The sequence below is a fragment of the Panthera leo genome, chromosome C2, assembly GCF_018350215.1.
Source record: "Panthera leo isolate Ple1 chromosome C2, P.leo_Ple1_pat1.1, whole genome shotgun sequence".
In the NCBI taxonomy this organism is placed as follows: Eukaryota; Metazoa; Chordata; class Mammalia; order Carnivora; family Felidae; genus Panthera; species Panthera leo.
This window is the reverse complement of record NC_056687.1, coordinates 87327858-87352901: the sequence shown is the minus strand read 5'-3', so window position 1 is coordinate 87352901 and position 25044 is coordinate 87327858. Positions and strand designations below refer to the sequence as shown.

General features: G+C 37.8%; 2 protein-coding genes across 2 annotated transcripts in view; one reads left to right on the top strand and one right to left on the bottom strand.

Annotated features, from left to right (window-relative positions):
- The window catches only part of MFN1 (mitofusin 1), a 50773-nt gene extending 36190 nt beyond the window's left edge, over positions 1-14583 (top strand). Inside the window, exon 18 of the mRNA XM_042903397.1 lies at positions 13804-14583. Within this exon, the coding sequence (XP_042759331.1) occupies positions 13804-13858 (55 nt within the window). The 3' untranslated portion in view covers positions 13859-14583. The remainder of the gene's footprint in view (positions 1-13803) is intronic.
- GNB4 (G protein subunit beta 4) overlaps positions 2033-25044 on the bottom strand; it is a 59526-nt gene continuing 36514 nt past the window's right edge. Inside the window, exons 4-10 of the mRNA XM_042903399.1 lie at positions 24718-24824; positions 21673-21736; positions 18997-19159; positions 17978-18044; positions 17632-17833; positions 8241-8457; positions 2033-4457 (exon numbers count right to left, since the gene is read on the bottom strand). Coding sequence (XP_042759333.1) covers positions 4351-4457; positions 8241-8457; positions 17632-17833; positions 17978-18044; positions 18997-19159; positions 21673-21736; positions 24718-24824 — 927 coding nt within the window. The 3' untranslated portion in view covers positions 2033-4350. The remainder of the gene's footprint in view (positions 4458-8240; positions 8458-17631; positions 17834-17977; positions 18045-18996; positions 19160-21672; positions 21737-24717; positions 24825-25044) is intronic.

The window sequence follows — 25044 nt, the reverse complement described above, 5'->3', positions numbered from 1 at the left end:
GTATGCAGTCTGGTTAAAAGCACTTTATTGATTACAATATCAATTCACAGCAATATCTCACAGAGCTACTGTACAAATAAAGGAATGAATCACTGTGCAAGAAAAGATCCAAGAATACTATTAAATCATGGTACAAGTCCATAGTTTGGTTTAAAGCTTTTATAAGAGCTTTAATCTACTACGTTCACCTTTCCCCAAGTCATACTACTGACATTCAGAGTCAATTCACTACGAGTTTGTAGAATCCATTTTAAGTGGGAAAAAATAATCAGCTTTAAAAACCCACTTATTTGTGGATGCCTTTGGATAAGAATACACAAATCCAAGTGTTCAAATGCTTCTTTGAAAACAATAGAATAGAGCACCATTGTGTAAAAGACAAAAAGGCTTGAAATATCCACCAAGTATCACTGAAATTCCATTAAGTAAAAAATAAATACTACATGATGTAAGATTTTGTTGGGAACACTTAAAACCAGTTGAAACACATAACCAGTTTTTTCATGATGCTGCATTATCACTATTTTATAGGATCAGTAATTGGATTTAAGGAAAAAGACTCAGGAAATTTTATCAACATGCAAATTGGCTAAATACAAGGTGTACCATCAATCTGTGACTAACTTTTAAGAAATACACTGCTAGCTTAGACATTCAACTACAAACCATCTTAATGAGTACCTATTGTAACCAATATTTTTAAATACACCACTGAATTTAAGACAATTCAAAATGAACGGGAGAAACACTAGTAAATATGAAACAGTTCACCTTTTACTTTAAATTTCTCACAAGAAAGACGGTCTATCCTTGTGCATGTTTTAAATTCTCACAGGAGATAAGACAGTTTAAAATTTTGCTTTCCACAATGGCAAAGGGGAAATTTGAAGCTGAACATAGTACTTAATTTAAAAGCAAAAATTTTTAAGCCTTATACTTACACCCTAAAGATGCTAGAAAGAATATTGTTAAAATGATAGGCCAATTTAGAAGACTGTTTAATCAGTTTCCGTAAGTTTAAATGTCAACAGATAAGCCGTAACTATTCAATATGTGAAACATTCAACAGTAATCAGAGCATAAATTTCCCTGAATGTTTTCACTTTTAAAAAGGTTAAAATTTTATTAAATCTAAGACCTCAATAGTGTCGGACAAAGTCAGTTATAATATTGGCACAGTATATTTTAGAAATAAAAGTTTCATTGTCACCTGGAGAAGTCAAGATCCATCTCTCTTAATAGGTTAACTTTAAAATGGCTCAACACATTCAGAAGCACCTACATCCATTGTGTCTAGGAGACTAGTTTACTATCATCGCAGTATGGGTTCAGCTGAGTCTAAATTACTAAATTAAAATAAGAATTGTCTATTAGACTCTTAAGATTAAAATATTAAAGCCAGATTTTTGCCTCTGAAGATAAAACTCAATATGGTGCATGTAACCATGGGATTACAACTATAAAAATCTGAGCTAGGGAGGGACCTTGGACATTCAGTCCAAATCTCTAATACAGCTGCCAAAAATGAGGCCTGTCCATCAAAGTAGAGAGGCCCTTACTATCAGCTTTTGGGATGATTTGTTGAACCACATGGCAATCATGCTCTTTTTTTTTTTTTTTTTTTAAGAAAAGAATGTTCTCTTAAAATATTCTTGCAGTGGGGCACCTGGATGGCTCAGTGTGTTGAGCATCTGCCTCTTGATTTAGGCTCAGGTCATGATCCCAGGGTCATAGGATCAAGCTCTGTGTCAGGCTCTGTGCTGAGCATGGAACCTAAGATTCTCAAAAAAAAAAAAAAAAAAAAAAAAAATTCTTGCCAGATCTGAAAAAAACACTACGAGGTGATTAATGAGGAGTCTACAAATAAAAATGCTGAGGCATATTATGTTTAAATGCTTCTTATAAGGTAAAAGAAAATTAATAGGCACCAAATAAATGCAACATTCTTGATCGAATTCTTTAAAACTGTATTTGGACATAATTTTAGTCTTGAACTAAAATTTATACAGTGCCTCTATATACTATGTTATTCTTAACTGGTTATAGGAAGTCTTAATGCACAGCACTTAAATAGACCACCAGCTGAACTTGAGCTTCAGGAAACAAATATGTTTAGCAACTGGAACCTATATTACTGGAGAGCAAAGGTTTAACTAGAAAGTTAATGTGGTAATGAGGTCACCATTTGGTCATTATGTAGAAACCACAACAGTGGTTGGTTTTTAGTTGCCTAGTACATATTTAATTATGGGAGCTGCTTTTCAACTAATCTACGCAAGATTTTTTAAATCATTCTATCAAAATGCTTAAGACCATGGAAGTAGGCTGTGCCTCTGACGAAAGTATCTTATTAAATTTCAGAGTAGAAGAGATACTTCTCATATATATGTGTGTGTGTGTGTGTATGTTACTTTGCTTCTCATATATATATGTTACTTTGCACATGGCAGAAATGCTTTCTTGAATAGGATTTTGGAATGAATTGCTGAACTACATGGCAGACCCTCACCTTTTGGGGAAATGAGTACATTCCTTTAAAATACTCTTGCCTTATCTCAAAGAACTGCTCTTTATGAAATGACAGTTCACAAACATTAACTGCAAAAGGTTCATAGAAATCTTACGTGTTTATAAATATACATTCATGCCTGCCACCTACACTGTATTTTTTTGGTCCTGTATCATAATCTTCCTGTATCCATTTTCCTTTTTATTATCATCAGCCGTTCTTAAAACTGATACATTATAGCTGATTCACTTACTAGCACATTCACAATATAAAAATGAAAATTCACAAATACAGTTTGGGAGTATTTAGGTTAGGGTTACAGGTGATGAAAAGTTGAGACCTGTCTCAACAGTAACAGATGCAGTTCACTAAATCACAAAACAATGCACTTCTATATATCAGAATAACCCATGACTTCACCATCAAGCAAGACTAACAATCTTCTATTGTCATTTAGCTTCCTTTATAGAAGAAAATCCAAGGGGAAAAGTATCTTTGTTTAAATTTGACGTGAGGGAGGGGCGGGCAGGCATTCTAGTAACAGACACATTATACCATTTACGAACAGGAACTGCTTACTATTTTCCTCTGATTCCTTAAAGAGCTGCTCTTAGAATTTTTCTTTTGGCTTTCAAGTGGAGTCACTTGGATCTAAGCATTCTTTGAGGCAAAAATCACTTAGAAACCAGTATTTTGTGCCAAAAGAAGAAGTACTACAGAAGAGCAAAAAGCTTTAATATTTCTTTCAAATTTAAGTCACAGAAAGTTTTTATCAATTCAGATTTTGTATTATCTGAACATAAATTCATAAAGCCACTTTGTTACACTACACAATTAGAATCAAGTCTAGTGACTAGATTTTACACTTCTTTCAACAATATAATGTCATCACATTATTTCCTATCTACATGTAGGTCAATGGAGTACACTGGGGAAAACTCTTCAGATTCAAGGACAGTCCAATCGTTCATCAATTTGAAATAATGAGTGTACCTACAAACTCAGTTCTAGAATATCAAATCCATAGGAAAGTAAGCCCAACTATTTAGAGGTCTACTGAAAGGGTCTTGGTCATAACCACATTTTTAAAATGTCAATAATTTTTATGCAATTACTGCTATTAACATAGGAGTTTCTTATGTATATCTAAAATTTCAGAATGAAATCTTGATTCCCTGGCCTTCAGATTATCTCCCCCTCCAAGGACTGAAAACAAGCACTTCTTTAAATTCACAGGATGGCCAAGGATGCACCAGAAACTACTGATACTCAAAAGGGCCTCCCCTCAGAAGTACCTAAGCCTGCTAGTATAAACATTAGGCAACCAAATGTCTTTTACATCAAAAAGGAAGGTCAGACTTCAAGAAGACTTTCTTCAAATACAGCACACATACATCTGGAATCACTTCCATCTATCACTGTGCCTACTTCCTCCATTACATAACTCAAAAATGTGATATTCTTATGTATAGAAAGTTAAAAATGTAGTTCTTAAAAAAATGCAAACACACAAACATGATAGACTGCTATAATGTGTACATTCTGTCCTACACAAAGAAAATAAAGAATCTGAGTACAAGCAAAAATTCATCAAAGTTAAATTAGCTCAACTCAAATTAATGCACTGGTCCTTTTGATCTCAGCAAGCACCCTTGCCTTTTTTTTTTTTTTTCCCCACTTTTTTGTTTTATAGTTTACTGAAAGCTTCTTTTTGTATATAATTATCTCAATAGAAAAATCTTCACCTGCAAATATAAGGTAGAATTTTCTTCTCACAGCTATAGGCTGTAGCACTGATTTCTCCAGATAGCATCGGAGAACAGAAAAACCTGCACGTGCTATTAATTCCAGATTCTAAGAAAACTGTCCCAAGAGCCTGTTGCCACAGCCATGCCATCATCTGTTACACCTAAACAGCTGACCCGGTTATCGTGACCAGCAAGAACACCTGAAAAACAAAAAGTTCAGTAAAAAAATTAGCAACAGGCAAGTTTCAGAATTAAACAACTATGTGCATAAAGATCTAAGAGAGTATTTAAAACCTAAATGGGGGGGCACCTGGGTGGCGCAGTCGGTTAAGCGTCCGACTTCAGCCAGGTCACGATCTCACGGTCCGTGAGTTCGAGCCCCGCGTCGGGCTCTGGGCTGATGGCTCGGAGCCTGGAGCCTGTTTCCGATTCTGTGTCTCCCTCTCTCTCTGTCCCTCCCCCGTTCATGCTCTGTCTCTCTCTGTCCCAAAAATAAAATAAACGTTGAAAAAAAAAAAAAATTAAAAAAAAAAATAATTAAATAAATAAATAAATAAATAAATAAATAAATAAATAAATAAAACCTAAATGGGGAGACTTGGTCCCAGGGGTAAGCTACATATGTGTACAAAATACAATTCTTTCCGTTATGTGAATTTTTGACATGTACGTTGGCTCATGCTTTTATCACTTCTGTAAAGTGATCTTATAATTATGCTTGTATCTAAAACAGATTATATTTTACATTTCTAGTAAGTTCATGATACTCCAGATGCTGCCATTGCTCTACGCTATTTTCAACAAAAACAAAATTCCAAAGGAAGTTCAGTGAAGTAGCCTTTCACAAGAACAGAAAGAATGTAAGAACACAGGATGCCTGGGTGGCTCAGTCAGTTAAACCCTTGATATCTGTGCTGGGCATGGAGACTGCTTTAGAGTCTCTCCCCCGCCCCTCAAAAAAAAAAAAAAAAAAAAAAAAAAGGAGGGGGTGTGGGAAATGTAAGAATGAAATTGCCTGACATTACCACTTCCAAAAATACCAACACAGTTTATATATTTTCGTTGTTAAACAGCAAACACTGCAATATTTGGTTGTAACTTTGTGAAACCAACACATCTAGTTTTAGTTTTGTCTATTAAAGTTAAATTCATTTGAATAAATACAGTTAAATTTATCTGCTATTCACATCACCACATGGGCTATTCCCAAATAATTGGGAGGAAAATGAGAAATGTGAAGATGTAGAAAAAAATTGGAATATATCAAATTCAAGATTTTTTCTTTACTGTACTGTGTTTGAGTCTGCAGGATCTCTGTACAATGAAGAATTATCATTTTCACCCAACTTCAAGAACAGAAGTTCATCCTTTCTTAACTCCTAATATTCTCTGTAGTACTTCCAGTATGGCAATGTTTAGCAATGGGCAAATTTACAATTATAGGTTAAAATTACAAAAAACGAACAGTGACTAAATAGTCCAAGTCACGTTGGAAAGAAAAATGAATTAGCAATTCACAAGTCACCATTCAATTTTACTGTGAAAGTATACAGTTGAGCCCACTTGAAACCAAGCAGCTGTAAGCAAAGCAACACTCAAACTCAAATATAGGCTAAAACATGGAAAACAAACAGATTTTAAATTTTGTTATGGATACTGATTCAACCCAGGCAAAACACCTAATACCTCTTGAAAAAGTAATTGGCTTTGGACAAGAGTATCTCCAAATTTCTACAGGCAGAATGTGAAACTGTGAACTTCTCTGCCATCTCTTAGGAAAGGTCGTTATGTAGAAAGTTATTCACGGGAATGTTAACATTGCCCCTACTCCCTCGGAAGTCTCAACAACTGTATAGGAGTTTAAAGGTAAGAATACAAACCCACAAGGACAGGACCGAGCCGGCAGTGGTAACAAAACTATACGCTACATGGTAGTACTGTGTTAGTGGACCCCAAACAAAATGCTGAGTTCAAAGCAAATGCTGTGGTATGCCGAGATATCAATTCATACTATGGAACCTCTACAAGGGTTACATGCTAGTGGAACCAGCCATCTCTGGAAACAGAAAGGGGCAACGATGGGGAAATAAACTAAGACATGAGAAAGTGTTCAGGAATCGGACATCGCAGGTCTCTACTCTGAGTCAGATGACTGATCATCTTGTACCAGGGCATAAACCTAGAGACTTATTTGATAGAAAGAGAGAGAGATGATCTCTTAACGAGAAGAAAATGGATCTACTCCAAGATCTATTAAAACCAGCAAAAAGTTGGGGTGGCTGGGTGGCTCAGTCGGTTGAGCGTCTAACTTCAGCTCAGGACATGATCTCGTGGTCTGGGAGTTCGAGCCCCGCATCAGGCTCTGTGATGCCAGCTCGGAGCCTGGAGCCTGCTTCGGATTTGGTGTCTCCCTCTCTCTGCCCCTCCCCTGCTCACACCTCTATCTTTCTCTCAAAAGTAAATAAACATTAAAAAAAATTTTTTTTAAAAACCAGCAAAAAGTTTGATGATTAATAAGTATATCAAAGCTAAGAATATAAGCCAAAAAATTAACGTAACCTAATATACACCAAGAGTATATTGCTCTGCAATAGGTACTGTTTAAAAAGTCCTAATCAGGTAAACACTGAATGATGGGAAGGATGTGGCTGTGGTGGGAGGAGCGATGTTAAAGCTGAACCCTCAACAGAGCATGCCATGAAATTAAAAAAAAAAAAAAAAAAAAAAAAAATCATGACCCAATGGAATTGTTTTTAAACTTCTAAGCATTTAGGGCCACCTGGGTGGCTCACTTAGGCGTCTGACTTCAGCTCAGGTCATGATCTCACCATTTGTGAGTTCGAGCCCCACACTGGGCTCTGTGCTGACAGCCCAGAGCCTGGAGCCTGCTTCGGATTCTGGGTCTCCCTCTCTCTCTCTGCCCTCCAACTGCTCACGCTGTCTCTCTCTCTTAAAAATAAATAAACATTAAAAAAAAATTAAAAGAAAAAAAGACTTTAGCTTTAAAACAAACAAAACAAACTTCTAAGCATTTGGGGCGCCTGGGTGGCTCAGTCAGTTAAGTGTCAGACTCTTGGTTTCAGCTCAGGTCATGATCTCATGGTTCAGTAGATCAGGCCCTGCATCGGGCTCCACAGCCAACAGTGTGGAGGCTGTTTGGGATTCTCTCTCTGCCCCTCCCCTGCTCTCTCAACAAATAAATATTTTAAGAAAATAGCCTTATAGCTATTCGCTGTTGAGAGTTCAGCCTTAACATCACTCCTCCCACTGCTCCCCCATGTGGATACTAAATAATCCACACTGGAGGGTGCACATGTGTGTGTGCGCACACACACATCAAATAAAAGCGATACAGGCATGTTATTTAAAGATATGGAAATGAATACTTAGGAGCTACCTTTGGGAACAGAAAATGTGGGTTGAGGGCCAGAGGGCTGCTGTTTTGGGAACAAACCATGTACTTATTTGGTTCCATAGCATAATTTTGATTCTAAAAATATACATAATACCACTCTGTGTAAGTTGTTATTAATGACAGTCCCTAGGAGGACTTGATACTTTCACTAATATTCTGGAAGCTGCAGGGGAGAACTCAGAGCATGGGGCTAAGGGAAGAGAGTGCAGACCTAGGTTGTGTCCCAGACAGGATCTGTTCAGAAGGAAGATGATTCAGAGCAGTTAGTTTCCTGTTAGGTTAGAAGAAACTGTAATTTGGAAAACACCACGCTGAATTATAGTCACTATTTCTCTTTAGAGCAAAACTCACCAAACAAGAAGCTACTATAGAACTAGATGTTACTCTTCAGAAAACAGGAATGTAAATATGGTTTATGGGCTGGAAACGCACTCACAGGACAAGGACCATGAATGAGAACTGCCAGGTCATCATTCCCCACAGCTCTAAGGAGAGTCCAGGCCTCGACAACTGATAGGAACCTCATTTCCTAACAAAATCAAAACCTACTGTGGACTTCTTTACTAACCTGCACGATCTCCTTTTAGCGTGTCCCATACGTTACAATTGAAGTCATCATAACCAGCTAACAGGAGGCGCCCACTTTTTGAGAAAGCTACAGAGGTGATTCCACAGATAATATTGTCATGAGAATACAGCAGTAATTCTTGGTCTGCACGGAGGTCGAAAAGCCGGCAAGTGGCATCATCAGAGCCAGTGGCAAAGGCATATCCATTTGGGAAAAACTAGAAAGAAAAGGAACAAACATTTATTCTGTAAAAGTTCACAAAAACCACGTGCTATGGTGGGATGACAGACTCTGGGTAAAACAGACCTAGATTTGAATTCCAACTTGGCTTCTTACCAGGTGAAAAGCTATTGGGCCCTGAAAATTCTTAAACACTTTGGGCCTTGGTTTCAGAGTGTTGGTTAGGATTGAATGAACTAACATGCAAGGTACATGGTTTAGCACATAGCAAGTATTCAGTAAATGCTGGCTCTGTTCCTCCTGCATATGGCTTATTAAAAGATTTAAATCGAACATTACTATTTGTAGAATTTATGTATGTGTACTCTTAAACATTCCAAAATCCCATTAGGAGAAATAAATAGGAAACATTTTACAGCAAAGAACATAAATCATCCCAGCTAGGCTAGGCATAAAGTTAAGCTAGTTAGAAAGCTATGCATTATTAGTTTGTAAATCCCTTTTTCTCAGAAACCGGCACTACTCAACGTTTTTTTTTGTTTTGTTTTTTGTTTTTTTTTATACAAAGGCTTTTTTCATATACCTGTTGGTCATCTGTATTACTTTCATGAACTGACTTTTCATGATCTTTGCTTATTTTAACTATGCTGTTAGTACTTGAAGGAATGAGATGAATATAAATTTTGTTTTTTGCAAACATTTTACAGTTTTTTTATAGTTTTTTTAAAATATAAAGCAATGTTTTTTTAGCAATATTCATTTTTATGTAGTCAAGTTCATCTTTCCTTTTGAGATTTCCATTATTTTTATGAATAAAGTCCTTTCTCAGGATTATTACCTGATATTCAATTATTTTTTTTCTAATTTTTAAAAATAATTTCTTTTCACATCTTAATTTTTATCCATCTGGAATTTGATATACAGCATTCAGTATAAGGATCTAACTTAATTTTCTTAATAGTCAGGCAATTGTCCAGCTATTGACTAAATAATTTTACTGATTTTGTTGTTACACCTTTAATTCACTAAACTCTTATATACACAAAAACATTAGTTCTGTCTTTCTTGTACTTACACCATATGGTTTTTTTTAATCATAACTTAATAAATTTTTCTATCCGGTATGGCAAAATACTCATATTACTCTGATTCAAATCATTTTATTTTCTCCTTCCCCCCCACCCCCGCCTGAATTTCACAGATATTTGATCAAATTTCTTTTCTTCATATTCCTCTGACTCATCTCAAAAAAAATCCACTTGGGTTTAAACTGAAATTTGTATTAAGCCTAAAAATTAGTTTGAGGAATAAATGATTGGTTTACAATATGCAGTCTTCTCATTCAGTAATAGGGAATTTTATTTACTTTTTAAATGTTTATTTTTGAGTGAGTGAGCAGTGGAGGGGCAGAGAGAGAGAAGGAACCACAAGCAGGCTCTGTGCTGTCAGTGAGGACCCCAACACAGGGCTCTATTTTACAAACCTTGAGATCACAATCTAAGCTGAAATCAAGAGTCTGATGCTTAACTGACTGAGCCACTCAGGTGGCCCTTACTTTATTATTTTTTTAAGATTTTAAGTAATTTCTACACCCAACACGGGGCTCAAACTCACAACCCCAAGATCAAGAGTCACATGCTCCAAATGAGCCAGTCAGGTGCCCCACGAATATGGAATGTAAAAACCCCCACACTCCCAGATGATGGTGGAGGAAGGGAGTGGTAACAGGTTAACAGGTTCTCAGAAATCAAGTACTTGTATTTTAACAGTAATGTGAAACACTTCACCAAACCCTTACTGCTAGAGGCTAATGGTTTTGACCACTTCCTTCCATTCTACCAGCTAGCAAGATCCTCTGTGTTGTTCCTTTGCTGGAAGTTCAGCAATGCCATTTGCATACATTTATCAGCATGTATGGATTCAACCCTGTTCTCTACCACACACCAAAACAGAAGCTATAGGGCCTGCACTAAAGGATGCCTAGTGGAGAACACCCAATCAAGATGACCCTTTTGGCTCCGTGTTTGGGGGCCACAGCATGCCAACATTCTATGTTCAAGACTCAGGATGACCAGCCATCCCATTTTGCACAGGACAGTCTCTGTTTATGCCTTTCTCCCTGGCAAAATTAATAACTGCACTTTTTCACACTGAAAACTTCACATTTCCCAGTTTGGATGATATATGCTCACTCTACCAATACAATGAACTAGTTTTAACTGCTCTCAGAACTACAGGAAATTAGCCCTTAGGTAAGATAGCCTTTAGAACGACAGGAAATATATAGATTTAAATGCATCTGGCAGATTTAATATACACTCAAAAGTGTGTGTGATGTTGGCAGTTCATTTAAGTTGGGTTTTGTGGTGGGGGTTGTTTGTTTTTAAATGGCAGAGAAGAGCTTTCTGGTACTGAATTCTTTGTTTTTTAAGAATGGGTGTTTGGTGGCACCTTGGGTGGCTCAGTCGGTTAAGCATCAGACTTTGGCCTTGGCTCAGGTCATGGTCTCAAGGCTCCTGAAATCAAGCCCTGCACTGACTGGGCTCTGCACTGACAGTGCAGACCTGCCTGGGATTCTCTCTCTCCCTCTCTCTCTGCCTCTCCCCCACTTTCAAAATAAATAAACTTTAAAAAAAACAAAAACAAATAATGGGTGTTTGCTTTTTATCAGCCAGCTTTCAGTATCCAGAATACTGACAAACTGATATGGAAATTTTTATTAATATATTTCCTAACGATAAATCATTTTTTTTTAATTTTTTTAATGTTTTTTAATTTATTTTTGAGACACAGAGAGACAGAGCATGAGCAGGGGAGGGGAGGGGCAGAGAGAGAGGGAGACACAGAATCTGAAGCAGACTCCATGCTGAGAGGTCAGCACAGAGCCCGACACAGGGCTTCAACTCACGGACTGTGAGATCAGGACCTGAGCCAAAGTCGACTGAGCCACCCAGGCGCCCCATTAAATCATTCTTATAACTAATTTTTATTTAATATTTTTCTTATTTTGACACATTGTTGGATTTGATTTGCTATAATTTCTCCTAAGATGGTTTTATCTAGTTTTAAGGGGTACCTGCTCTTGTGTTTTGGTGTAAGGGTTATGCTAGTTTGTCTGACACAATAAACTGGGAAACTTTGACCCTTTTTCTGTGTTTAGGAACAGATTTAATAGTGCTCAAATTTTCTGTTCCTTCAAATGAAGTATGAATTATTTGCCTAAAACATACATGGGTCTGTAAGTTTTTTTAAAGCTATTTTTTTTGTTAAAGAAAATTATCAAGCTATTCAAGTTTTTACTTATTGAGACAGTTTTTGGAAAACTATTTAGAATGACCATAAGTTATACAGTATATATTTTAAGATTTTCAAAGTCTTTAAAAATTTTTTTAAATAAAACAAAATCTTTTATCTGTGAGTAATATAACCTTTACTATAGTATCTTCATTTTGTATATCTGCAATTTTTATCCTTTTCCTCTTAAGTTTACTAGAGATTTCGGGAGCAAAGTCTTAGATTATTGAATTTTAAAATTTTCTAATAGTTTTCTATTTTTGAAATTTTCTAAATGTTCATTCAAATATTCATTGAGCACCTACTGTTCTGAGTGCTAGTCAGGTGATATACAGAAGTCAACAAAACGGACAAAAATCTGTCTCCGTGGAGCTTATATTCTTGTGAAGCATACTATAAACACAAAAAGTAAAAAAAACAAGCATGTTAGATAAGTACTAAGGAGAAAAAAAATAAAGGAGAAAAAGGGAAAGGGAGCATGGGCAAAAGCTTAGAGTGTCCAGGGAAGGCCTTACTGAGAAGTAATTAGTAAATACACCTCCCCTTGCCCCGTAGGAGGTGAACAATGGGCTTCTGCTGGGAAGACTGAGGGAGGGGGGAAGCAGTGAAGGGGACAGCCCCCATGGGGGAAATGTGGGGATGGGGGGCAAGGAGGCCAGCGTGACCGAGGCAGAGTGAGGACTGGGCAGATCGCAGGAAGAGGTAGGCAGCATGGGTAATGGGTGATCATAGGCCCACAAGCCCTACCTAACAGGCTGATATAAACCCCTTGGGACAGTTGTTTTCCAGATTTTAGAAAAGTAATATGCTGTGTATAAAATTCCACTGGGTCCTGAAGTAGTGCACTGTAATAAATAAACACAACAGTGTGTATTGAGTGAGCAACACGGTCAGACTAAGCGGGGTAAGTAGAGACTACATACAAATAGCTCCTTGTCCTTCCAGTGAGGTTCTGCCACAGAGTAAGTCTACACTAAACTGAAGGGAAAGAATGTCTTTCAGAACTTTGCAGATGTGACAGGTGCAGCTGCTCCAGGGCTGGATGGACTGCAGGTAAGGGGCAGAGGGTAGATCATGGAGAGCCTGTTGGTTCAGGTAAAGGCTCTCACTTCAATCTGTATTTCTGCTTTTCTCTTTACCAGCTCCTTCCTCTCACTCTCCTGGTGTGAACTGTTCTTTTTCCTTTTTCCGAAGTCCTGAGCTATTCAACCTCAGATTTATTCTTTCTTTTGTGGCCTACTATGTGAATGGTTATCCGTATGGTGGAGAGTGCAGTAAGTGTATTCAGTCAACATTATTAAACTGTATTATTTAATCCTTAGGGTTTTTTTCTTGACTACCTAGGATATCAATACCTCCAAGTTGTATACGAAACTCTCTTACACAATGGTGTTTGGGGTTCATTTCTCCCTTCATTTCTAATGGTTTTGGCTTTACGGGCATTTCAGTGTTATGGGTTCCCTACAGACCATCTCTTATTAACATAAAACTTCTTTAACTTTTGTTTCAATTTTATTTTGTTTAATAGAAATATAGTAATATTACTAACATTTCTTTTAGTTTAAGGTGTGCCCACTTTTTCATCTTTACTGTTAGCCATCCTGGGCCATTTTGTTTTAGATGTAGCTCTTGTAAACACAGAGTTTGACTTACTCTGTTATCTTTTAATAGTGGCAACCATACACATGTATTGCCCTGAGTTATTCATATTTGGTCTTAATCTCTTATCCTATGTCATATTTACTGGAATTTTTCTCCCTACATTAAATATGACCTCTGATACTTAAAATTCTTGGGTCACAATATTTCTCCCTCAACACTCAGTGGATATTGTTCAGAAGCCTTTAGGCACTGTCTATTAGGGAAAAGTGTGAGGCTGGCCTTTTTTTTTTTTTGTATCTAGGTAATCTACTTTTTCATTTTGAATATTTCTAGGATTTTTTGGTCCTTATGTTTTGATATTTTAAATTCAAGAGGATGGGTCTATGTTGGTACTTTCAAGTACTTGGCAAGCCCCTCAAAATTGGTTTCTTTCTTCAGCTCACTTTATGCTTAAAAAATTATTTTTTGGCTATACTTCTGCTTTCAGCCAAAATGGAGTAATGCTGACCACATTTACCCCAATGCTGGAAAAAAGCAATTGAAGTGGACAACATATATGAAACATGGTTCTAAGGACACTGGATATGAGTCAACAAAGAAGAGTGGTCCCTGAGAGACAAGACACAAATGAGGTAAACTCCATAACTGACCCCCCTTCCTGCCTGGAGAAAGTTTACAGGCCATGGTGCCAGGAAGGGGAACCCAGATGAAGCCTGCTGATGTCCCAGAGTTGAGGAGACAGAGCCAGGAATCCAGGGAGTCCAAGGCAGCTAGAGTTCACAGGCCAGAGCACCAGAGAGGACAATGCTTGGTAGACAGAAAAGTTAGGAGATGATGAGGGGCCTCTCAAGTACTCAGCTGAAAACTGATCACAGGTGTGTGAGGAAACTATTCAAGCAGGGGAGACACCCATGAGGATAACAGGAAACTGATGCCCACGCAGGGCCAGGAATGATGCTTGTCCAACTGTAGCAAGAGGGAAAACCTCATAATTCACTGGGAAAAGAGAGGTTTTCCCTCACTGGTGGGGCAAACTTAAGCATACACAAAATGCTGCTCTGGTCCCACCTAACAAAACTGAAATGTCAGGCCTGAAAGGATCACACTATTTCCAAATAACTATACCCTAAAACAAAGCAATATTTATATAAATAAAAAAATATCCAGCACCCAATAAGGTAAAATTTACAATGTCTGGCTGGCATCTAATGAAAATCAGACATGCCCTCCCCTACTTATGCTCTCTCTCAAAAATAAACATTAAAAAGAAATTTTAAAAGGGGCGAGGGGTGCCTGGGTGGCTCAGTCAGTTAAGTGTCCAACTTCAGATCAGGTCATGGTCTCACATAAGTTCAAGCCCCACATTGGGCTCTGTGCCGACAGCTCAGAGCCTGGAGCTTGCTTCAGATTCTATGTCTCCTCCTCTCTCTCTGCCCGCCCACCCCCCACTCACTCTCTGTCTCTCTCGCTCTCAAAAATAAGTAAACATTAAAAAAAAAATAAATTAAAAAAAAGAAAATCAGACATACAAAAAAGAAGCTATGACCCACAATTAGAAAAATCATTCAGCTGACACAAACCCAAAAATGTCATGGATGATAGATTAACAGACAAGGATGCAAGCAATGTCTGATTAAAACGTACACCATATGGGCTTAATGGCAGATTAGACACTGCAGAAGAGTAGCAACCTGGAAGACCTAGCAACAGAAACTATCCAGAGTGAAAAACAGCGAAAAAGAAGACTAAAAAATAAAAGTAACACAGCATAAGCGAACTGTGGGAACACTTCAACTGTGTTAATATATATGTATTTGGAGCCCCCAAAGGAGAGGAGACGAAAAATATATTTGAATGATAATGGCTGAAAATTTTCCAATTTTGATGAAAATTGTAACCCATAGATCCAGACACAAGAAATGTGAAGAAAATTACACAAGATACATCATAATAAAGTTGCTTAACCAAAAGAGAAAATATTAAAAGCAGCCAGAGAAAAACAAAGGACACACTGTATAGAGACCAAATATAAACATGAAAGCACATTTCATATCAGTACCAACATGGAAAACAATGGAATAACATCTTTACGGTATCAAAAGAAAAAAAATGAAAATACCTTTAAAAAATGATGGCAAAAAAACCCAAAACAAAACAAAAAACTGTTTTAACGATTTTAAGTTAATCTGCCCACCCAACATGGGACTCAAACTCACAACCCTGGGTTCACAGGTCACACGTTCTTCCGACTGAGCCAGCCAGGCACCCCAAAAATATTTTAGGCATACAGAAGCCAAAGGACTTTAGCAGATTTACACTATAAGAAATGTTAAAGGAAGCCCTTCAAGAAGGAAAATAGACGGAAATCTGAATCTATAAACAAGACTGAAAACAGAAAATGGTAGCTATGTAAGTAAACAAAGACTTTATTTTTTTAATGTCCCTTAAAGAGTATCAGCTCTCCGGGGCGCCTGGGTGGCGCAGTCGGTTAAGCGTCCGACTTCAGCCAGGTCACGATCTCGCGGTCCGTGAGTTCGAGCCCCGCGTCGGGCTCTGGGCTGATGGCTCAGAGCCTGGAGCCTGTTTCCGATTCTGTGTCTCCCTCTCTCTGCCCCTCCCCCGTTCATGCTCTGTCTGTCTCTCTGTCCCAAAAATAAACAAAAAAAAAAAAAAAAAAAACAAAAAAAAAAAAAACGTTGAAAAAAAAAAAAAGAGTATCAGCTCTCCAAAGCAAAAGCAGTTATCAATGTACTATGGAGTTTAAAATATATAAAAGTAAAATTACAACAACTGCACAAAGGCTACGGGGGGAAATGGGAGTGTTGTTATTACTCAGCCATCAAAAAGAATGAAATCTTGAGGGGCGCCTGGGTGGCTCAGTCGGTTAAGCGGCCAACTTCGGCTCAGGTCATGATCTCGCGGTCCGTGGGTTCAAGCCCCGCGTCGGTCTCTGTGCTGACTGCTCAGAGCCTGGAGCCTGTTTCAGATTCTGTGTCTCCCTCTCGCTGACCCTCCCCTGTTCATGCTCTGTCTCTCTCTGTCTCAAAAATAAAAAATAAAAATAAAAAAAAAAAAAAACGTTAAAAAAAAAAGAATGAAATCTTGGGATGCCAGGGTAGCTGGGTCAGTTAAGTGTCCAACCCTCGATTTCTTTATTTCAGCTCAGGTCATGATCTCATGGTTCATGGGAATACAGCCCCAGTTTGCGCTCTTGCTCTCTCTCCCTCCCTCCCTCCCTCCCTTCCTTCCTCCCTCCCTCCCTCCCTCTCTCTCTACCCCTTCCCCAGTTGTGCACATGTGCTCTAAATATATAAGCATTAAAAAATAAATAAATAATGAAATCTTACCATTTGCAATGACGTAGTGGAACTAGAGTGTATTATGCTAAGCAAAATAAGAGAAAGACAAATACCAGATGATTTCACTCATGTGTAAAATTTAAGAAACGAAATAGATGGAGGCACCTGGGTGGCTCAGTCAGTTAAGCATCTGACTTCAGCTCAGGTCATGATCCTGTGGTTCACGAGTTCAAGCCCTGCATTGGGCCCTGTGCTGACAGCTCAGAGCCTGGAGCCTGCTTCAGATTCTGTGTCTCCCTTTCTTTCTGCCCTTCCCCTGCTCACACTCTGTCTCTCTCAAAAATAAATAAACATTTAAAAAAACAGACAAAATAGATGAACAGAGGGGAAGGAAAGGAAAAATGAAATAACAAAAAAAAGACAGGGAAGCAAACCATAAGAGACTCTTAACTATAGAGAACAAACTGAGGTAGCTGGAAGGTAGGTGGGTTGGGGGATGAGCTAAATGGGTGATGGGAATTACGGAGGGTGCTTGTTATGATGCACACTGGGTATTGTATGTAACTAATGAATCACTAAATTCTACTCCTGAGGGGCACCTGCTTGGCTCAGTCACTTAAGCATCCAACTTCAGCTCAGGTCATGATCTCAACGGTTTGTGAGTTCGAGCCCCACATCAGGTTTTGCACTGATAGTGCAGAACCTGCTTCAGATTCTGTTTCCCTCTCCTCTGCCCCTCCCTGGCTTGCTCTCTCGCTCTTAGAAAGAAAAATTTTTTAAAAATTGCAATCATAGTACTTTTGGAAATCCTAGTCACATCTATACAGTTTGGCATCTGACATACATAGAATAATTGTAACTACATATGACTAGTTCATTCTCATATGCACTGGGTACTTATTTGAGCTTAAACTACTTGTGGTTACCCGTTTGGAGTTTCTGTTGTTAAAATCATGTTGTAGACTTCAACGGTTTAAATGTACAATAAATTTTCCTTAGAAATTCTATTTACTTACACTGACAGCATTAATATCTGACACATGTCCAGTGAAAGACTGTCTACACATTCCATCTCGAATATCCCATAATTTTGAAGAGGCATCACAAGCACCAGAAACAAAAGTCCTCATGTCAGGACTCAGAGAAAGACTCATCACATCTCCAGAATGCCCAGTGAATGTGGTGGTCTGCTGGGCAGTTTCGATGTCCCACAAAGCACTATAATCAAAAATAAATTATTATAATGACAATTATATCTTGTTCTTATAAGATATAAGACTTATATAAGACTTATAATTCTTATAAGTAGTTCCTACTACCACCCTCAACCCCCAAATCAGTATTCTTGTGGGCCACACTTACCAAGTTGTATCTCCTGAACTTGTGACAATTTGGCTGTCATCTAAAAATCGACAGCAAGACAAGTAGCCTACAAGCATGAAAGCAACACGTTTTAGGTTGGCTGTGGTTAACTCAATTACCATGTGAAATAGTAATACTATAGATTTTTTTAAATCAATACACGGGCAACAAGTGTTAGTATAATCTGTAGTTCTACTTTTAGTTACTTCAAGTTCTATGCTGTCTGCAACTAAATTGTATCAAAAGCTCTGATATTTACTATGTCAATGGCATCTTATTGGACACTCTGAGAATTATAATTAAGGCAAGAGTCCCTTCTGTCTACTAGAATTACCTGAGAGATTCCTTTACACAAACATCTATCATCTATGACAGACTGGGCTGAGTACATAGAGAAATCCTTCAACAACACTGTGAGAAATTAGACCCACCTCAGGGAAGGCTTACATGGGGAGGGGGGAGAGAGTGGGTCATGTGAATGCTCAGAATTCACCAGTATTTCAAATATGGAAATGGCAGAAAAATGACATTAGAGATTTTTGTAAAAAAAAACACGGTCAAGGATTCAGAGAGGCAGAAACCTGGTGAGTGGAAATAAATTCCTTATTAACACCACTAAGCAAATGCTATACACTACTGTATACACACTAGGGTGTACATATTGGCAAAAAAAGCAATGCATTATCACATTTTTAAGTGTTTTACACTGTGTATCTAATACATACTTCCAGTTACATAACTAAGTACAGATGCCAAAATCCCATCATTGTTAGATGGTTGTAGAGAAAACAGAAAATTATTTTGCTTTCTTTTTATGTTTTTATTAAAGTTATGGTCATCATTTGTATAAGTATAAAGTATGTGTGTTCCTGATTCATAGTAATTTCTACTCTCACTTGACTGACACTCAACCTTCAGCAGCCAAGCACAATCTGTCACTCATTCCCCTTGATCGGTTTGGTTCATTCTTTAGAAGTCCTCCTACTTGGAAGGAAAGGACACTACTTAGTGAAGCTCACCTGTGTGACCTGGTAACTCTCGGCTCACTCTCACGTTTCCCTCTCTGGTTTTTAAGTTATATATAGAGCAGATGTTGTCCAGTCCTCCACATGCAACATAATTACCAGAGGGGGCATAGGCACAGGTCATCACCCAGGAGGACCTCAGAGGAATAGCGTGCATCTGTACAACAAATATAACACACAAAAACTGTTACCAAGATTACAAAAACAGTCCACTTTTCAAACCTATTTACAATGAAGCAAATATTACTAAAAATTAAATGCATCTAAAAATAAGCCGAGGGGCACCTGGGTGGCTTAGCATGGTTAAGCATCTGGCTCTTGATTTCGGCTCAGGCCATGACCTCAGCATCATGGAATCAAGCCCTCCATCTGGTTCCATGCTGAGCACGGAGCCTGAGATTCTCTCTCACTCTCCCTTTGTACCTCCCCCACTCAAAGCCTGCTCTAAAATAAATAAATAAATAAAAATAAACTGAATTAAAAATGCAATGGTTTAAGTGAACAATGAAAAATACTAATACATACTAAAATACCTATTTTTTTCTGTATTAACCTCAATTCATTCAGATTTAAGTGTTCTCATCAGAAATTCTCTTGGGGTACCTGGGTGGCTCAGTCACTAAGGGTCCAACTCTTGATTTCGGCTCAGGTCATGATCTCATGGTTCATGAGATAGAGCCCTGTGGTGGGGTCTGCACTGACAGCACGGAGCCTGCTTGGGATTCTCTCTCTGACCCTCCCCTAATCTCATGCACACACACTCACACTCTCTCTCTCTCTCTCTCTCTAAATTAATTAACAAATAAACATTAAAAAATTATTTTAAAAGAAGCAAGGACACAGGATGTTTCAATATCAATCTACCCATTCAAAATTTAAATGCAAAATGTTAAAGAATAAAATTCTGGGGCGCCTGGGTGGCTCAGTCGGTTAAGCGTCTGACTATTGGTTTCGGCTCAGGTCATGATCTCACGGTTCCTGAGATCGAGCCCCACATCTGGCTCTGCACTGACAGCAGCTAGCCTGCTTGGGATTCTCTCTCATGTCCTTTCTCTCTCCTTCCTTCTCTTTCTGCCCCTCCACCACTCTCTCTCTCTCTCTCTCTCAAAATAAATAAACTTCAAAAATTATTTAAAAAAAAAAAAAAAAGAATAAAATTCTTTGTTTTGGCAATAACACCCAAAAGAGGAATTTCCTCCACTATAGCACTGAACGACACAAGTCTCAGAAGCAATTAAAATGGTTCTTCCATGAAAAGATGGCAGTTATGTCCTTCTAATAATAGGATATACTCTGTGCTCAAATTCAAAAAATGGTAATAGTTTGCACTGATCTGCCCACACCATTCTGGTGCCTTGTTACCCAATACCAATTATTTCCAAGTAGGTGGCAAAATTTAGTGTATATGGGAATAGCAAGGCTAAATAGTCCAGAGAATCAACACATTGTATTATTACTATCATGTTCTTATTTAAATCTAAAATATCTTTAAAACTCTATTTTTGTTCTAGGAAAATATAGTTGAAAGACATGCTGGATGGGTTGATTAATATAGAAAAACTATTACAAATCTGTCTTGCTAGCTTTAAAATCTCAACCAGACTGAAGCTGTTTGCTTCACAAAACTGTACTTTTAAAACTTTAGTAAAAATAGTGATATAAGTATATATAGAATCTAACAGGTATTTGATGTAAGTTTTCCTGAAGCTTTTCCCCTACCACTCCACACTTTTTCATCAAGGATTCCTTCCAATGGACACAACAGCAAGACCCCCTGGGGTCTGCCAAAAGATGGGAAGAAGTTGTAATCTAGAAGTTGTAATCTACCTCTAATCTACTGCATCTTCTGAGCACTCCAGAAACAAAAATCAGTGCCTAGAGTACCAAAGAAAGGGTTCACAGTAGCATTCTGGCACACCCACACCTAGAAACAAAAATCTCAGGGTCATTGCCACATTAGGAAATGGGAATTAAAAAAAAAAAAAAAATTTACAGGGGCACCTGGCTGGCTAAGTCAGAAGAGCATGTAACTATTATTTACTTATTTTTTTTTAATTTTTTTTTTTTAACGTTTATTTATTTTTGAGACAGAGAGAGACACAGCATGAATGGGGGAGGGGCAGAGAGAGAGGGAGACACAGAATCGGAAGCAGGCTCCAGGCTCTGAGCCATCAGCCCAGAGCCTGACGCGGGGCTCGAACTCGCGGACCGTGAGATCGTGACCTGAGCCGAAGTAGGACGCCCAACCGACTGAGCCACCCAGGCGCCCCTACTTATTTATTTTTTAAGAGCATCCAACTTTTGATCTCGAGGTCATGAATTCGAGCCCCACATTGGGTGTAGAAATTACTGAAATAAATAAAACTTAAGAAATAAAATAAAAAATCACTTATATTTAAAACTGATGCACACTCTTTTCTAATATTCAAATACAAAATATGAGACTCAAGTAAAACACACTGAACAATATTCCTGCGGCTGTCCTTGGGAACATAAAAGGGCTTAATATTAAAAACAAACACTAAGCCCAAAGAGAGGAACTAGATTAAAATAGAGAAAATAAATTTATCTTTGAAGGAAATTAAAGTCTGAAGTAACAAATAAAGGAAAAAACTGTTGGACACCAAGCCAAATAAAAGGTTATTTAATCACTCTCTTAAGAAATCCTACCTTATTTGTTGTGTAGCTATCCCAAATAATTAATTTTCCATCTTGAGAAGCACTGACAAGTAACCTATAGGAACAAACACAAAAATAATTTGACACTTAGAAGAAAAAAATAGTTTAGTCATGCACTACATTAATGTAGAACACTTCAGAAAAGAAAAATACAATTTTTCTAGTTAAAAACTTGATACCAGAAAATATCCTCTCAAATTTATTCTGCATGCCAAAGTTTTCAATAAATACAATTGAGTAAAATTTAAACATTTTAAAAATGTCTCTGGTTACGATTAAACTTTTTTTTTAATGATTCAACTTTTTTATTGCAACATTCTAGTTCCTATTCAAGTTTCTGAAGATATTAGCTTACTGATTATTTACGGACTTAAATCTAAAGACGACAGAGTAGATATAAGCCTAACAACCATATTTCACTTCATATAAAAATCTCAACTGAGAGCCTGTGAATGCAACGCAGAATTACAGGTGTGGTACAGGATATGCCACCCACCCTTGAGGTCTCTAGCATCTAGCAGAGAAGATACTCACACAAGTTCACAAGAAATTAAGTGAAAATTGTCAGAGGGGTGGTATATAATCAACACCACAGAAAAACAGAAGAGGGCCAAGTAAGTGCTGGTTGAGTTAATCAAGTAGTCTTGCTAAAAAGAATGCACGATGAAAAATGGAATTCTGAGAGCTAAAGGCAGAGAAAAGTCTATATTCTGTGAGGAGGCTATGTTCAATGACAAAAGGTAGAAAAATACAGTGTTTTCAAGAACTGCGAATTTTCCAGTTGCAGAGAGTGTGTGAGAAATGGGTGTAACAGGTGAGAAAAGCAGACTGGGCTTCAACTGCAGAAGGCTTTGTTTGCTGGCTAAATAAGAACTCTAAGTAACTATTAGTTATTGAACTTCTTGTTTTCCTTTGGAAATTTTTCACTATGGTATAAAATTTAAAAGGTACAAAAAAAAAAAAAAATATCCAGTGACAAAAAGTCACCTTCCTATCCCTGTCACCAACCCACCCAGATCCCTCCTTCCCCACAGGTATATAACATTAGCAGGATTTTATGTAGCAACTGCAGCAAATTCTTTATGAAAGGGAAGATCTAACTTTAGGACGCAAGACAGAACCAGAAATAGATTCTGTAAAAATCAATTGGCATCTGGAGCACCTGGATGGCTCAGAAGGTTAAGCGTCCAACTCTTGATTTCAGCTCTGGTCATGATCTCATGGTTTGTGACATTGAGCCCTGCATCAGGCTCTGCATTGACAGCAGGGAACCTGCTTGGGGTTCATTCTCATTTTTCTCTCTCTCTAAATAAACTTAAAAAAAAAAAAAAAATCAATTGGCATCATCAGCATCGTGGTGAGAACTATTAAGTGATGAACTGATAAAGACAGTTTCCTTGATGTTTTTCTATGAAGAGTAATAGTCTTGAGAAATTCTGAGGAAAGTAATTATTCAAGTAATTATTTCAAGTGATTATATTTTGAGTGAAAAGTTCGCTGCAGCAATGGGCAGACTTTTTTTTTTTATCTTAAACTTCTTTAAGAAAAACAGTAAAACATTTGGCCTAACTTTATGCCACCTGTCCATTATTTTTCCCCCTCCTAGGAGGCATTTTTTTTTTTTTTTTTTTTTTAGAGAGAGTGACAGAGTGACAGAGACACAGAGTGACAGAGACACAGAGAATCTTAAGCAGGCTCCACACTCAACACAGAGCCCAGAGCCTGATGTGCGGCTTGATCTCACGACTCTGAGATCACGACCTGGGCTGGAATAGAGAGGTGATTGTTTAACCAACTGAGTCATGCAGTCACCCCATAGGAGGCAGATTTCTATAATACTGTACACCCAGGGGCGCCTGGGTGGCTCAGTCAGTTGGGTGTCTGACTTCGGCTTGGGTCATGATCTCACAGTCCGTGGGTTTGAGCCCCACATCGGGCTCTGTGCTGGCAGCTCTGATCCTGGAGCCTGCTTCAGATTCTGTGTCTCCCTCTCTCTCTGCCCCTCCCCTGCTCATACTCTGTCTCTGTCTCAAAAATAAAAACATTAAAAAAATAATAATAAATATAATACTGTACCCAAGTATCCCATTTACACTGAGATATGCCAAGAAACAGGAAGACACCTGAAGTAGGCACAACCTTTTTAGTTTCTCCTGGGAAAGCATAAATGTGCAGCTTCTATTAAAAAATAATTTCTTGGGGCACCTGGGTGGCTCAGTTAGCTAAGCGCCTAACTCTTGATTTCAGCTCAGGTCATGTTCCCATGGTTTGTGAGATCCAGCCCTGCATCAGGCTCACACTAACAGCACGGAGCCTGCTTGGGATTCGCTCTCTCCCTCTCTCTCTCTGCCCCTCCTCTGCTCACGCACGCTCTCTCAAAATAAGTAAACTTAAGAAAATAATTTTTTAGTTGGGACTTTTCCCAATGAGATTAATCAAATCAAAGAAACAAGTCAACCACTATGGCAGCAGGCTGATCTGCAATTGTAGTTACTCTGTAAGCCTATGACCAACCATCCAACGCAAACCAGACAGCAGCCATGTATGTGTGCACACATACACATGCACTTGCATACTGGGGTTAGGGAAACAGAAGATGTATGAGTGTACTTGTATTATGTAATTCCATCTTTTGTGATTTTTAGGTAGTAATTATAGCAATATACAGTAACTTGTACATAGCAATAATATTCAAATATTGCCTATTAACTGAAATTAAGATCAATATACAATGAAGCTGCCTTTGGCACATTAAGAAAAACAGTAATAATAATACACTGCAAAGAAAAGAAATCCTAACCATTTTACATGGATCATCTGATAAAGGATATTTTTCAGAGGTAAACTTATTTTCCATATTAAAGGCTTCAAAACATTTAAAGTGCCAATGAATGATTTTTAGTAAAAGCCAAATGTTCATATTTGAAGCATTTTCTATAAACACCTCATAATATTGCTTGTTTTAAAACAAAGAAAATGCAAATGAGGAATCTTAATGAAAATAATTCCAATAGTTGGATGATGCCAGGTACAAACCTTGAATCGTATCCCCAATGCATCGCATAGATTTTAGCTAGGTGACCCCTCAGCGTACGTCTCGTTCGCATCTGTATTCGACCCACGGAATCCATATTTGATGTGATCTTTAGAAAGCACCAAGAATGTTATTCTCTACCTTAGATGTAGCTCAGAAAATAAGATAGAAACAATAGGCATAAGACATAAAACAAACTGACAGCAACTGAAGGTAGTTTAAATAATTCAAGTCATTATAGATATAGGATCAGTAAATTCAAGAAAAAGTATGATTTGAAATTATCCTATTGGCACACCTTCCAGTGAGAATATCTACTACAGACTATC